At 43.6% G+C, this 14,424-nt stretch overlaps 1 protein-coding gene across 1 annotated transcript; it reads right to left on the reverse strand.

Moving 5' to 3' along the window:
- Window positions 1-950: 950 nt before the first annotated feature.
- On the reverse strand, window positions 951-9,461 carry onecutl (one cut domain, family member, like). Its single transcript, XM_062423048.1, has 2 exons — window positions 8,423-9,461; window positions 951-1,261 (listed from the first exon to the last, which is right to left on the reverse strand). The coding sequence occupies exons 1-2, from the start codon at window positions 9,459-9,461 to the stop codon at window positions 951-953; spliced, it is 1,350 nt and encodes a 449-aa protein (XP_062279032.1).
- Window positions 9,462-14,424: the final 4,963 nt, after the last annotated feature.

A 14,424-nucleotide genomic window follows, 5' to 3' on the forward strand; every position in this document is an offset into this window, starting at 1 on the left:
GCTAGACGGTTGCACCAATAAAATCTGTTTTCTACGTCCTACTTGTGTTTATTGATTCTGGTCCTGGTGTATGGCGAAATGTGCTGCGGTTCCCCCTTGAAAACTCTGATTCATTCAAGGCAGGACCATCTTCACAAAAATAAAAAATAAAAAATAAACAGGAAAAGCTCCTGTTGATGGTAAATGATTGACAATTGAGAGTCACACAGAGACGCTACAGAGCCCTCCTGATAATTCCAGGCTCCGAACTTAGAACACTGCCATACAATCCTGGGAACCATCACCATGGAAACACATGCTAAGAAAAGGGAATTAGGTTCTTCACCAACAAAAAAAAAAAAAAAGAAGAAAAAAAAGGAAAGTAAAAAAGATGCCTCTTCTTCCTCTTTCACCTTGATTCTTGAGGAAAAACAGGGCCATAAGAACATTGGGGGGAGGATTAAACGTCTTTGGATGATGGTGAACACTTTTGATTAAGAAGTTACACAATGGAGCTCTCCAGATGTGAGCAAAACGGCACCTCTTGATTCTTCACGTTTGGAGAGATGACTATAGATTTGAAGGTACACCAAAATATGCTTCCTCCTGATTTGTAATACCCTCATTCTCTCTAATCTACATAATCAAAATAATGCAATGAGATGGTGTCTATGTAAGGGCGTGACTCTTCTTTGAGTCAAATCATCTTCGCACCCTTGACTATACAAGCAGGACCTCACATCCTGCGATCATATCACTCTGGGTATTGCCCCCCTTCCATTTCAAGGGAGCAATCAACTTTGGTTTGGAAAATGCTTCATCTTCATAAAATCATCTATAACAGCTGGCTCCGTCGCTCCTTCTGATAACGAGGAGGACATTTATTACGGCTGATCTCTGCCTAGACCAGTCTATGTGCCCCCTTGCTCCCTCGGCACCCTTCCCCACGGCACCTCCTCGGTGGTCCGTCATCACGCCGTGCTGCAGGACACTGCGGAGGAGGAAACGCTGGAGCCCGAGGAACCCGTGGAGGAGGGACGACCCTCATCTGCCCACTTATTAACGTTGCGTCGGCGGGCGTTCATGAAGAAGTTGCTGACAGTGGAGAGCTCCAGGCCCAGCTGCTGGGAGATGGTGATCTGCAGCTCTTTGGTCGGGCGATGGTTCTCCCTGAAGATTGCCAAGAGGGTGCGCCGCTGCAGGTCTGTGAACACCAGCCTGGTGCGCTTCGGGCCCTGGTTGCGCTCCAGCTTGCTCTGCTCCTGCTCCTTCCGCTTGCAAGCTGCAGGCAGATGGATAAAAGATAAATTAAAAAAAGGAAAGGGGAAACAGGTTAGCTAACAGACTGGCTGGCTAACTAGGACAAATGGATTAGGCTGAGGGAAAGTGGATTTGTTGAAAGAAAACAGATTAGCTAAGCAACTTTGATTAGTTAAAAGAGATGAATCAGCAACTTGTTTCATTGTGCAGTAAAGGAATCAAGATGTTCAGCCCATCACATCTTATTGCCAGTGAGCTGTTGTACACTGCTGGGATAAAGCAGATGGGTACATTCAGGCCAAAGCTCTTAAATGATCCTCATGGTTTTCATTACGCTCTTCTGGAAAACAACGTGTATCTTTTCTTTCTCTTTTTTTTTTTTTTTTACATGTATCTGGCCCGAAGACAAAGCGTAAAACGGGGTGTCGTCATGTATTGATAATGGCTCTATTCTCCAAAAAATGAATCCCATTCAAGCTCATAAACAGTTACAGAGTAAAATTCTCATTTTCCAAAAAAAGAACAATGAACATAATTAATCATTTTCAGCCAAAATCCTTCACCCTCAGCATTTCTTTCTTTTTGCTACGATTACTGCATTTTAACAATACTCCTGCAACTCATTTGTCTGTGGTAGTTAAATCCATTACGCTGGCGCTGGCCTGTTTTACATTTTAAACTGCAATCTGCATTCAAATGAGAAAATAACACTGCATGATATTAAAGGCTAGAGCAAAAGGCAAACTACAAAAACACTAAAGAATCATTCACGTACATATTTAGTGTTATATGCTGAATAAACTAAATTATGCATTGGATTTTCTTACATTTTATAACTGAGTTTAGAATAAAATGATCATTAAAGTTGCCACATTAGTCTACTTCAATTCATATATTTCTATATCAGTTTTTTTCTGCTGTGGTCCTCAGGGGATTAAATGTCTTGCTGAATTAACTCATTGTAAAAGTTGTCTCTATTCAAACTTTTTAAGCAGTCAAAGAGGTGATGAAGTCTTCTGGTAATCTATTCTTTTAAAGTCTGTCTAGTTTACAGCAAAAAAAAACTCAGGGTCTGGGTTAAACACCACTGCAGCTGCGGCAGCTCGCCCAATTATATAATCAATATTTCCTCACAAAAAGTCTGAAATTTAAAATGAATAAATAAATACAATACAATACCAAAAAAAAAAAAAAAAAAGAGTCAGTTTTGTTTAGTGAAGAAGAAAAATAGCCTGGTGTGTGTGGGCTGAGCTCAGATCCATTTTGAGAATCAGACGAGCATTTTGAATTCAGGCTGCATATTCCTCTGCATATCTACTGCTGAACCTTTCACCTCTAACACGCTGTAATTCTGTATTTACAGGAAACACAACACCAACCTCTGCCTTTGTGTACCGAGCCAAACTCCCCTCCCCTTCCTCCCCCCCTTTCTCTCTCTTTCTCTGTCCATCTCCCTCCACTTCCTCTCTTCCCTTTCCCTTAGTAGACACTTCAACATCATTAGTTTCTCATAAAAGTCATTTACATGTGGCGGCAGTGAGTGAGTAATAATCACTTTAGGGGGAACTAATTTATTTTCTATTAAAGGCGGGTTACGTCAGGGGTGAGTGAAACAAGCAGAGTCGGCATTGCCCGGGGTGTTTAGAAGCCTTAAGTGGACTAAAACATATTTGGGGGGAGTCGTGCAATTACCTAAATGCACACTTTTAAGAGGTTTCAATCAGCACTGTGTGGTTGAGTGACTGTTTTGCTGATGGTATCGCGTTTCTAAGTGTAAGCACTGGTGTACGTGCACATACAGTAACACAACAAGGCACACAGATGCACACAAACACACACGTACACTAAGGGAGGACCAATGGATTAGTGCCGATACTGGACTTTTATTAAATGCTGAATTGGAAGTCTGGAAACTGGAAACTAAGGTGTATTTTCTTTTTCTTTTTTTTCTTTTTTTTTTGCGTTACTGGGAATTGATTGAGTTTCTATAATGTTGTTGATAAAATATTATACTCTTTTTTTCCCTTTCTTTTTTGTTGTCTCGTCCACATCTGTCAGGTCCTCTGTTTTGCTCACTGTCTTCTCATCAGTCTAAAGTTTGTGCTTCTTGTCCCCTTTGTTTTCATCAAATGTGTTGTGTTACTTGGTACACTTACTTTGTGTCCACCTTTTTTTCTGCATAAAAAAAGAATAAATATATATATACTAATAATAATAAATACTTTATTTTTGGATTGGGACAATGCACATTGATGAACATTGATGTTTAAACATCTCTGTAAACATGCCGGATTATAGCAAAACTGCTAATTTGCATCCGTAGTCCCTAGTACTCATTATCAGGTGTTATTTATATATGCCCATGGTAGCCTAAATGCTGTTTTACAGGCTTTAACCCCACTTAGAGTAATAAAAGGGAAATCAACCAAATCTTGAGATACTTGTTATAAAAAATAAAAGCTCAATGAGCCAATATATTATCTGAATTTGAGTCCTAAATGTTTTATTATCTCACAAGAACTGGAGATATTTGTCACCCATTTTCGATACAAATTACCTATCAGAGATTTACATCTGCATTTAGAATCAGGTTCTTCACAGTACTAAAATCAAGAAAAGTATCAATGAAGACCCTTGAAACAAGACATTTTCTAGTGGAAATTGGATTAAATAATCTTGCTACACTGGCAGATTTCTTCACCTGTTTGAAGAAAACGAGGTTTGTGGAGCTCTATTATTGACAAAATGACTTGATTAGATGGAGATATCAGCTAGGTGTAACCTTGAAATCTCGTATTTCAAACCTTAACACACACAGATACACAATCAAACACACACACGCTGCAAACATACATAAGAAAAACCACAGAGGCTGCCTTTTTGGTGTGAAGCCGCGTTGACACGTTCAATTGATTGGCTTACATCTTCCCATTGAGAAAACATCTCACATAGCGAGCTTCTGCTGCTGATGTTTACTGTATGACCGGCTCTTCACTCCTCAAACTCACAGCGGCAAATTTCTCTCATTAGCAGAGCGCTTGAGAAAGAAGTGTGACCTCACTGCCGTCTTTTCCACACGAGTGCCATCACAACAGCGGCATCAGAGCCGGGGTCCAGAGCTGTGTGCGAGCGTGGGCTTTGATTGCTCTGACATCCAGCTGACTTTCTGAAACTTAAGTACTCAACTGGACATGAATAAATCTCGGGAATGTGAATTCTCCCCCCTCGTGCGTTCTCTTCTACAATCATTATCTGAAGGAAATGTTTTGACTCGGGGATGCACTCTTGTCAACTTGAGATTACAGGGGCCTGTTAGCTTTTAGGCATCCAGAGCTCGTTTGCATTTCTGAGAGTTATCGAGCGACGTCTCATTAAAACCTGAACAGGCCGAGATGTCAGAAGCATGTCAATATCACTACAAGTGAAATATTTTTTCTCCAAATGTTACATTTTTCAAGGGTGTTATACCATGCCCACCATCAATATTTCTGGGTTGGGGGTTGGGTGTTGGGCTGCAGCTATAGAAGGTATATACAGCAGTGCACTCTCAGCTCATGTAGTAATGAAAGGAATGACATGATAGTGCTGGCTAGCTTGCTTGTAGTGTGGATTTATGGCTTGTTGGAGGAGTCGGGGTGTCCTGCCGCTCTCCTCCTCCTCCTCGCCTCCATCCCATCCTCGGCTCTCTCCCTTACTGACGATCATAACGCCGACCATTAAGTAAATGCTTCCTTATGCTGTAATCATGTGTAAAAGGCTCACAATTACCATGCTATAAATCCCCGGTACTGGGGCTACTCCTGCAGACATAAATATTCCCCTATAGGCTTCTTATGATCGTGGGAACAGCCCCTAATCATGATGTATGCCCCTGTCTCGTGTTGCTGAAACGTGATCGAAAGCCCTTTCCCTACCCCCCGGCGTCTCAACCTACACCCCCCCTCCCAGCCAGATTCCCCCCCCCGCCCTCGCTGTCCTCTCCCTCTATCCCCCCCTCCAGCCCCAGCCCACCCCCTGCTGATTTCTTGGGCCAGGGGCTGATAGAAATTATTGATTAAATCTGTGCAGCTCAGACTCCTCGACCCACAGAGGCTGGTTAACCCCTTCAGCGCCAGAGTGGGGGGAGCTGCAAGAGCCAGATAAAAAAAAAAAAAACAACAAAAAAACAACCCTGTTTGTTTGGTGTTGCGCAGCTAAGGCCACGTCGGTCTGTTTACGATTCCTGATATGTAAATGGAATCGGCTTTGACCTTTGAGCCTCGCCAGGCGAATGTGAACAGTACGCAGCGAGAGGTGGACCTGGCTTTGTGGCTTTCATTACCGTGGGGGTGGTGCAGGCACTGGAGCCGCCACGTAAACCGCATTGACCTTTCTTATTCATTTAGACCTTTAGTCAAGGGCTTCGGCCATCATCTTTAAAGTTATAGTCTCTGATCCCCCCTCTCTCCCTCCACACACACACACACACACACTCTGACTTTAAGTGTCGGAGCATAGCTGTGTGGTCTTTATCCTGCCTTCTTCTCTGGCTAAATCCTGATTGCCTCCTCCACAGCCTGAGGTTGGACTGGAGATGCATCTCATATACCTCGCAGTAATCCATAAAGCATACACACACACACACTAACACACACACATACACACAAACAAGATACTGCGGATAAATCCAAGGGATCACCTCCTCCGTGTTTAAAATGTCTGCAGAAAGACAATTATTTGAAAAGACAAAATGGCAGAAACTATGTTCCATAAGCATCACGCCTCACAGAGAGCTCTGCAGTGCTCCATAGCAGAGACATAGTTATGGAAATAACACACTGCTGCTGGCTGACACTGAAGGGCCTTCTATGTATTTAAGCGAGTGCTGCATTAAGGAGGATCATCTTAAAACTTGAGGCGTGAAGCAGAGAGCACTTGAGCTATCTTCAGACTGGGGAGCACAGGGCACCGCGCATTCTAATTCCAGTCTCGATTCGCCGATGCGGCCGAGGTGTGTGTGGGCAAGGCGTGCTGCTCTTTCCCATGGAAATCAATAGAGGCTTGTAATTAAACAAAAGGGGGTTGGCCAGGGGGGAAAAAAAACAACAACCCCCTTCGGAAAGTAGGTTATGTAGAAAAGTGCCGAGCTGTCCAAATTGTGGCTTTGCCAAGAACTAAATATGCAATTTCAGAGTGTGTGGGAGCAGAGAGAGAGAGAGAGGAGCATCGTCAAACATTAGCACACTTCTCTGTGTAGGGACTTTAATTTTTTATGAGTCTGATTGATCGGCTGCTCGGACTTCTGGAGCACTGACTCGTTAAAATAATGTTTGTGTTTGTAAAAGATGAAGAAACAAGGATGCTGCAAATAAAGAGAGAATGATTGATGACTATAAATCTGCTCAGAGGAACAAAGGGCCGTTTTATCCTGAGGAAGATTAGGGTTTCTGTGTGTGACAGGAAGCGACGTTTTGCATACAAAGCATTCACACGTTGCAGGATTGCATTCATCACACAACATTTCTGTCAAATTACAGAACAAAACCAACAGATAACTCATCTTTAGATAAGAGGTTTTGGGTGTGATTGCTGTAACGTTTTGCTGAATGGAGGATGTACACATGTGCTCTCAGAGCCAAACAATCAAAGATCAATAATTGTGAAGGGATTGCAAGAGTGCACAATCATTACCTATGAACCCTATTGTGTTGTTGGGCTTAATCAGTTGAGCTGCTGACAGAGAGCGAAAAGCAGTGATCAACTGGACAGACTCACACACACGTACTGCTCACAGACCCCCGCAGTGAGAAGACCACTTGCAAATATACACACACACACACACACACACACACATTTATGCTTGTCTCATATTACTGTGTTCACTTGGATCTCTTTCTGTGCTCCGTGTATCAGATGGGTCCTCGGTCCCAGTGGAGGGACAACACTGTAACACGGCACTGTACAGCGTGCTGTCGTGTCTTCAATCCACATCCCCAAAGAATATTAAATGTCAAGCAGCAGATTACATCGTGCCTTTCAAAAAAAAAAAAATCTTTACCCCCTGAAAGCTGTATGAATACAACTATGATGCAGCTGCTGCTTATTTATCCAATTATTTTTTATGATTTATCAATTAAATATAGACTAGAAAAGGTTTTTTAAAAGTCAAATGCTCATCAGAACTTCCCACACTCTAATGTGACACCTTAAAATTGCTAATTTTGTCTTACCAACAGTACATGAACCCAAATGTATTAAAGCAGAGAAAAGCAGCGAATCCTCACATGTGAGAGGCTGAAATCAGTACACGATGATGAATGCACATGTGTCTCCACTTGAGCAATAATCTTTTCTTTTTTTTTTCTCTTTCTCTCTCTCTCCTTCCACAAACGAAGAATCTCACAAACCTACAAGGTGCTGCGTCTGAGCAGGACAACATTTGTATTTAGCCTCGCAGTAATTGCCTCAGTGACGACGTTGATAAAAGACGTCTGGCAAAAGCTCAAGTCTAATTTGCATCAGCTACCTTGCCAACTCAACTTCAGCCGTGCGCTGAGCAGATATAAATCACTGCTCGAATTAATCAATCGCTCCAGAATGGCATATCTGCACAAATTATTTTGTGGGCTCAAAAGCGATTAAATTGCCAACCGCTGCTCACGCTGATCTTCATGGTTCATTTAAGAGGAGGGCAAATGTCTGTGGCTTTTTTATTGTAGCTACTGTACAAATCAATAAGAGCTGTTTGGGAGCAAAGTAAACAAAGGAACGGCACATATGGCACCCTTTCTTGCTCAAACTGTCCTCAATGTGCTGCTAAGTTCTTATTACCCAGGCTGTTGAGACAATAGACAAACTAGAGGTACATTCAGTGGTGTGAAGAAGAGAAACATCAGTATGATGCTGTTGCTTTTCCTCATGCTTCAACCTGAGCTGCATACTGATTGTCGGAGAGGAGAATTTTTTTGGAAGACATGGAGAAAAGAAGAAGGTGTTTGGGGAAAACAAGGAGAGAGAGTGTCTGTTTGTTGTTGTGGTTTTTGTGGGAGCATGAGTGTGGATATACATACAGTATATGTGTGTGTGTGTGTGTGTGTGTGTGTGTGTGTGTGTGTGTGTGTGTGTGTGTGTGTGTGTGTGTGTGTGTGTGTGTGTGTGTGTGTGTGTGTGTGTGAGGCAGATAGAGAGCAAAACGAGATCTTACCCTCCAGCCGGAGTGAGGCCATTCTTTGAAACTCGGGCTCCTGGAGCCAGCGGGACATCCTCTTAAAGGTCTCGCGGCCAGACTTGAGCTTGCCCCAGGGCTTGGGGTTCCTCAGGAGGTCAGACAGTGTGCCCTGTGACCTACACAGAACCCTCTCAGCGAAGATGGCCTGGGGGATGCTGTATCTCTTCAGCTCGGTGATGATCCTCTGGGCCACATCCCTGGTGTTGATCTCCTCACCGCCACCGCCGCCCTGCGAGCCCGCCAGCATGCCCTCTCCGGGTGAGGACGAGGTGGACGAAGAGGAGTGCAGGTGCTCGGCCATCTTGGAGGCCTGCTGGCTCGGGTGATGGTGGGGCTGGTAGTGCTGGCTGTAGATGTGAGGGTGGTGGCCCGAGGCATGCTGATGGGCCTCCATTTTGTTGAGCTGATGCCCCATCGACACATCGCCTCCTCCCAGGCCCGGTGGCGACATCTCACGGCCAAAATCTGATGTCCGGCAGAAGATGTTCCCTGCGTGGACGTCATACCCGCCGTGGAGCATCTGACCAGCGTTGCTGTTGGGGCTGTTGCCCAGGCTGCCGTAGCCGTGCATGGTAGAGCCCAGGCCTGAACCTGTGGAGGGGGGCGACAGGCTTTGGGACATGGCCAGGTCCTTGCTGTAGGGGTTGTAGAAGTTGGTGCTGAGGCCTCGGTCCTCACGCATGAGGGTAAAGCTGCCAATGACATTGCTGACCGGCAGGCATGGGTGGTGATGGTGGTGGTGGTGGAACTTGTCATCAAATGGCTGCAGGGGTGTCAGGGTGGTGTAGGTGCTGCCGCTGCTGGACGGGGAATCACCGCTGTAGCCCAACGCTGACATGGAGTGGTCAAAGCCCGGTGGACGAGGCTCGTGCTCCAGAGACATGGAAGGGCCCCCGAGGGAAGGCCTGGGGAAAGCAGCTGAAAGGTCCCGAGAGTGCAGCATGGCCCTGCCGTCCTGGCCGTGAGCCAACTCAGAGTGGCTGTGGAGGGACATCTCCCCTAGACCCCCATCCATCTTCAATTTCAGCAAATAAATGAGTATTTCTTGTCCCTGTGTGTTGTTGCTCTCCTCTTGTTATTGTTGTTCAACAGCCGGGCTAACAGTCTGGAAGGTCTCTTGTTACACCAGACTATGGATTTATTGATTTGTGAATTAATTGATTTCCGGGCTTATGGGGTGTCTAATTAATTATCTGATAACGGTAAGTACTGTCTTCAAACTCCCTCAAACTCCAGGAAAACGAGTTTGCAACAGCATCAGGGGCTTTAACTGTGATTTTATTCTCACTTGAGCATCAGCACTCTTGCTGTCTCTCGTCTCTTTGGGTGCTCAGCTGTGTTCCTGGGCAGAAGCCTTCTGCTTTTGTGCCTGCGTGAGACAAGACAAGCTGCTGTTACTCCCGCTTCGTTTTAAACTTTCATCGTTACAAAACAAGCAACACAACCAAAAAAAAAAACAACAAAACTAATCATCTCCTCAAGTCTTAACCGCTAATTTAAACCAATCATATGACGATTGATGCGTTTGAGTAATTTGGATATCAGTGTTTTAATCACTTCAACCCCCAAATCTCATCTCGGTATGTTGACATATTTTTCTTTCTTATGCAAAGTTATGAATACAGAAGTAGAAGTAGTAGCATGTTGCGAGGTGTTGAACATTACGTTTGCATATTTACTCCACATGCAATGAATGTGAACGATGCGTAAACTAACCCACAAAAACATGATGGCGATTCCGAGACGATTAAAAAAAAAAAGAAAAAAACACGAAAAAGAAAAAAAAAGACAACACCACCGATATGATGAGATTAAAATAGATCCAAAAAAGCCCCTTACCTTTATTATCCACTTCTCAGAGCTCGTCCGCGGCTGTTGTCCGTCCTGTGCATCTCTCCGATTGTGTCGCCAAGCAAGCAGCCCTGCAGATTCACACAATTGGTCCGCTGCGCCCCGGGGTGCAACATTCACCAAAACCAGAGTGCAAACACCATCTGCGGTTATAGACGAATCTCTCTCGCTCTCTTCCTTCTTCAACCTTTTTTTTCCACAAGTCTTTGTTTTCCCACTCCTGAAAAATTCTCCGGGTCTAGCCTCGTTTTTTCCTTTTTTTTTTCTTCCCTTCTCTTCTCCGCTCTACACTAGCAGCTCTCCTCTTTTTCTTTCATTATCTCGTGAGATTTTCCTCCTCCTCCTCCTCTTCCCTCTGCCTGCCACTTCATCGATCTCACCACCAACTCTTTCTCCTTCTCCTCCTCCTCCCCCTTTGCTCACATTGACTCTCTGCTTTCAGTGCGTCACGGCCTTAAAAATCTGACAGATGTGCGATGAAATTCCTACTCCAATTAACCCTTTCTCTCCGGGGGAGGGAGAGGAGGGAGGGGAGGGGAAGGGAGGGGTTGACGGGGCGGGGGAGGTGTGGAGGTGGAGATGCTCCCTTTCTCATAACCCCACAGGTTAAGCCTTCTTCAGCTGATTGCATGCACATTTTATGAATTATGTGCTCGCATCCTTTTCATTGTGCTGCGCTCGGCTCTTTATTGTGTCTGATCAATGGATTTTTCCAAAAGGCTGCAGCTAATGTCGTTTTGTTCTTTTTTTTATGTAACAAGTGATGTCGTTGCTGGCAGTGCTATTGTCACTGAAAATCACCTACAACATAGAGATGAAATTGGCTGTAGATACATACCAGCATTTCCGGTTTTTCCATTTCTATTATTATATGTTTTTTTTCATTCTTGCCATCATTTTAGCTTTTAACGTTTTATTCTTATAAGCTATTTCCAATTTCTGATATCACTAGGAGACTCGATTGGAAGGCTCTGAGATGATTAAAAACGGTATTATGGGTGAATATGCAATTATGAGAATCGCCTCACTAACTTATTGACTCCAGGAAGAAAAAAAATCCATCAATTTATACTCTGCTGTGTGCTCTGTTATCACAGGCCACATCTTCTATTTCATTCCTTTCTTTCTTTTTTGGGGGGGGTACCAAATACTCCAGAATGCCTTTATTTATTTCATTGTCTTCTTCAACTCTTCCTCTTGTTGTTTTTGTTTTTTTAAAGAGGAATGTAAATCTCACCTTTCAGGAATAAATGCTGTCAAGTGACGCTCGTGTTTAGCTCAGCTCTTAATCAGCACTCGGCATTCAATCCGCGCCGCCAACACTTCAGTCTGGAAAGTCCCTCAAACAAGATCAATGCGACCCCTTTTCTTTTTTCTTTTTTTTCTTCTTTTTTTTCCAGAAGACCCTCGACCTGCTGCTGCTGCACCGAGCACACACACACACACACAGACACACACACTGCAGGCCGTGCGCGTCCACTGAATGTAATCTTACGTATAGTGTTTGTGCGTATGTGTGTTTAATTTGGTGTCTAGTGTGTGTGTGTGTGTGTGTGTGTGTGTGTGTGTGTGTGTGTGTGTGTGTGTGTGTGTGTGTGTGTGTGTGTGTGTTTGATATTTGAGTGCGTGCATGCTTGTATATGCGCGTTCACATGAGATCGGCGCCCATTTATGTGTGCTGGCGCCTGTACATGCATATAAGAGCATCAATATGGTGTGTATATTCAGGCCTGTGCGTGCTTGTGCGCGCCCCGGCCTCAGAGAGGATACACACATACACACACACACACACACACATACACTCACACAAACACACACAGAGAGAAAGACAGAAGCAGGGAAGCAGAGCGCATACTAATCATATCTGTCTGTCAGTTTAATTTTCAGAGATGAGCAGTTCTGGCGTTTGGAAACAGCGGAGCGGTGCTCGGTGTGGGACCGCCGGCTTCCCGGAGCAGATGCTGCCCTATCGATCCGCCCCGCGCGCATCCAGCACGGAGGGATGCGTGCATGGATGGCGAGTAGCTGGAGGTAAAAATGGTCAACGGCTACAGAGCGAAAATAAAAAATAAAAAGATCCTTTTTGGAGGTCGAGGTGAAAGTTCACCTTCTGTGGCTGGAAAACCCGAGTAGGCAGACTGACACTCGAGCTGCAAAGGCCCCAAAAGTTTTTACACTTTGAGGGCCTGGAGGGAAAACTGGGTTTGGGTTTGTCAACACTGGACTCTACACTAAGCCACATAGAGCCATTTATAATATAATAGAGTTAGTAGTTTGAGCTCCCACTCATACATAAGGAGGAATTCCTGCATGTAAAAAAAAAAAAATCATTTCAACCTTTTAGCGAAATTCCACGACCTCAAAATGTTTTATCACCCATTATAACCAGCAGGAAGGTAATTTCCATTTTGGGCATTTAGCTGATGCTCTCATTCAGAGTCACTGTGCTCACAGAGAGAGAGCAGCAGCAGCAGCAGCAGCAGGATCAGCAACATTACAGCCAAATCATTTACATTTCAGCCATTTAGCTCGTATATGCTCTCAGAGGGACGTACAGTGAGAGAAACAGTAGAAGATTCAAACCCGCCATTACCAATGCAGGCAATAAATAAACTGAAGGATACGCACATTTGAGCCATTTAGCTGCAGCTCTCATCCAAAGTGACTGTAGATATGGTGCGTGTAGAATAAGCTTTTAATCTAAAGCCGATATCGATGGCGTTTAGATTTTTACCCATTTAGCTGATGCGTCCATCCTGAGGGACGTGTATGGCTGCATCAAATCCTGCATTACCAATATTACAAGTAGCCAATATAGCGAAGAGGTCAAGGGTCAGGGGACATTGGTGTGACCTTAAAATGACCAGGAGTGTGCAGGAAAATAAATAGAATCAGCCAGAAGGGAGAGAAAAGGTTTTATTTTCTGAGTAAAAAAGGGATGGAGGATGGAGATACGACTCCTCCCTGAGCATGATGAGTTTCCAGCCTGCAAAGAGAGAGAGAGAGTGACTTGTCAAGATTCATAAATTCATATTTTATTAGAAGGGAAATAAATAAATAGATAAGCAGAGACGTGGTGTTTTCTGCAGCTTTTGGACGTGCTGTGCATGCTGGCCTGCAGGCCTGCAAACATCCGGCTGCTGCAGCAGCAACAGGATGGAGGAGGGAAAAAATGCAGCATTATTCATCCTGTACTTTACACTCGCCCCCCAAATCCGCTGTTTAATCAGCGAGTAAATGTGATCACTTATTGGTAAATGATAATGGATGGAGCGCACGCGTGGGATTGCAGTTTTGAATGAGATATTGACTCCTTGTTTACAGCAGTGGGGGTGAAAAAAAGAAAAAGAAAAAAGCACGAAAACATTTAAATGACGCATATTTCAGCAGCATCCTGCAGAGAAGAGACATTTAATCTGCGAGTTTATTCCCATTTCCCGATGACCTGATTTGTGAGTTTTGGTCTCTGACTTCGTCTTTAGAAGAAAATCCGGCTGTAAAAAGTCTCATTCAGGCGTAAATTGGCTTTTTTTTTTTATTTCCAATTAATAATGATAATTGTTGTTATCGTGATTTTGACAGGAGAGACTAGTTGTAGTTTTATTCTTAGATTAAATCAGTGGGTTTTGTTTTAATCTAATCTGGATATTCAATGCATTATTTAAGCACACACACCTCTACACACACCTACACACACACATAATACAGTACTCATGCACGTGCAGTAAATTCACACACAAAAAACCCCACACAAAAACAATTAATTTCCCAAGTTATTTATTGTCATATATATAAATAATAAATTTAATACAGTAAGTTTTGCACAGTCAATATTTTCATCATCATCATCATTTTTCATTCAAAAATCACAGAGAAGTGGGTTTAATCTCTTTCAATTTCAAATACTTTACATAGAAAGCCCCACTCAGGAACTTTAAAAAGATTAAATGTAGATAATAAAAATAAATAAATAAATAAAAAGCTTCAGGTGTGACTCTTCTATCATGAGTTAAATAAAGAGATACATTCCTGCTTTTCATCAGTGCTGAGTGTTGTTGTTTTTTTTGCTTCATCATCATCAAACTCACACATGTCCATCTGATGCTGCTTGTACTTTACACTCTGGC

Source organism: Scomber scombrus, chromosome 7 (genome assembly GCF_963691925.1).
Source record: "Scomber scombrus chromosome 7, fScoSco1.1, whole genome shotgun sequence".
NCBI lineage: Eukaryota > Metazoa > Chordata > Actinopteri > Scombriformes > Scombridae > Scomber > Scomber scombrus.

Bases quoted from the DNA above. Each gene is read 5' to 3' on its own strand.
- onecutl (XM_062423048.1), bottom strand. From the start codon at position 9,461: ATGGATGGGGGTCTAGGGGAGATGTCCCTCCACAGCCACTCTGAGTTG. The intron at 1,262-8,422 runs GTAAGATCTCGT...ATCTGCCTGCAG, and splicing joins GGCCTCACTCCGGCTGGAGG to CTTGCAAGCGGAAGGAGCAG.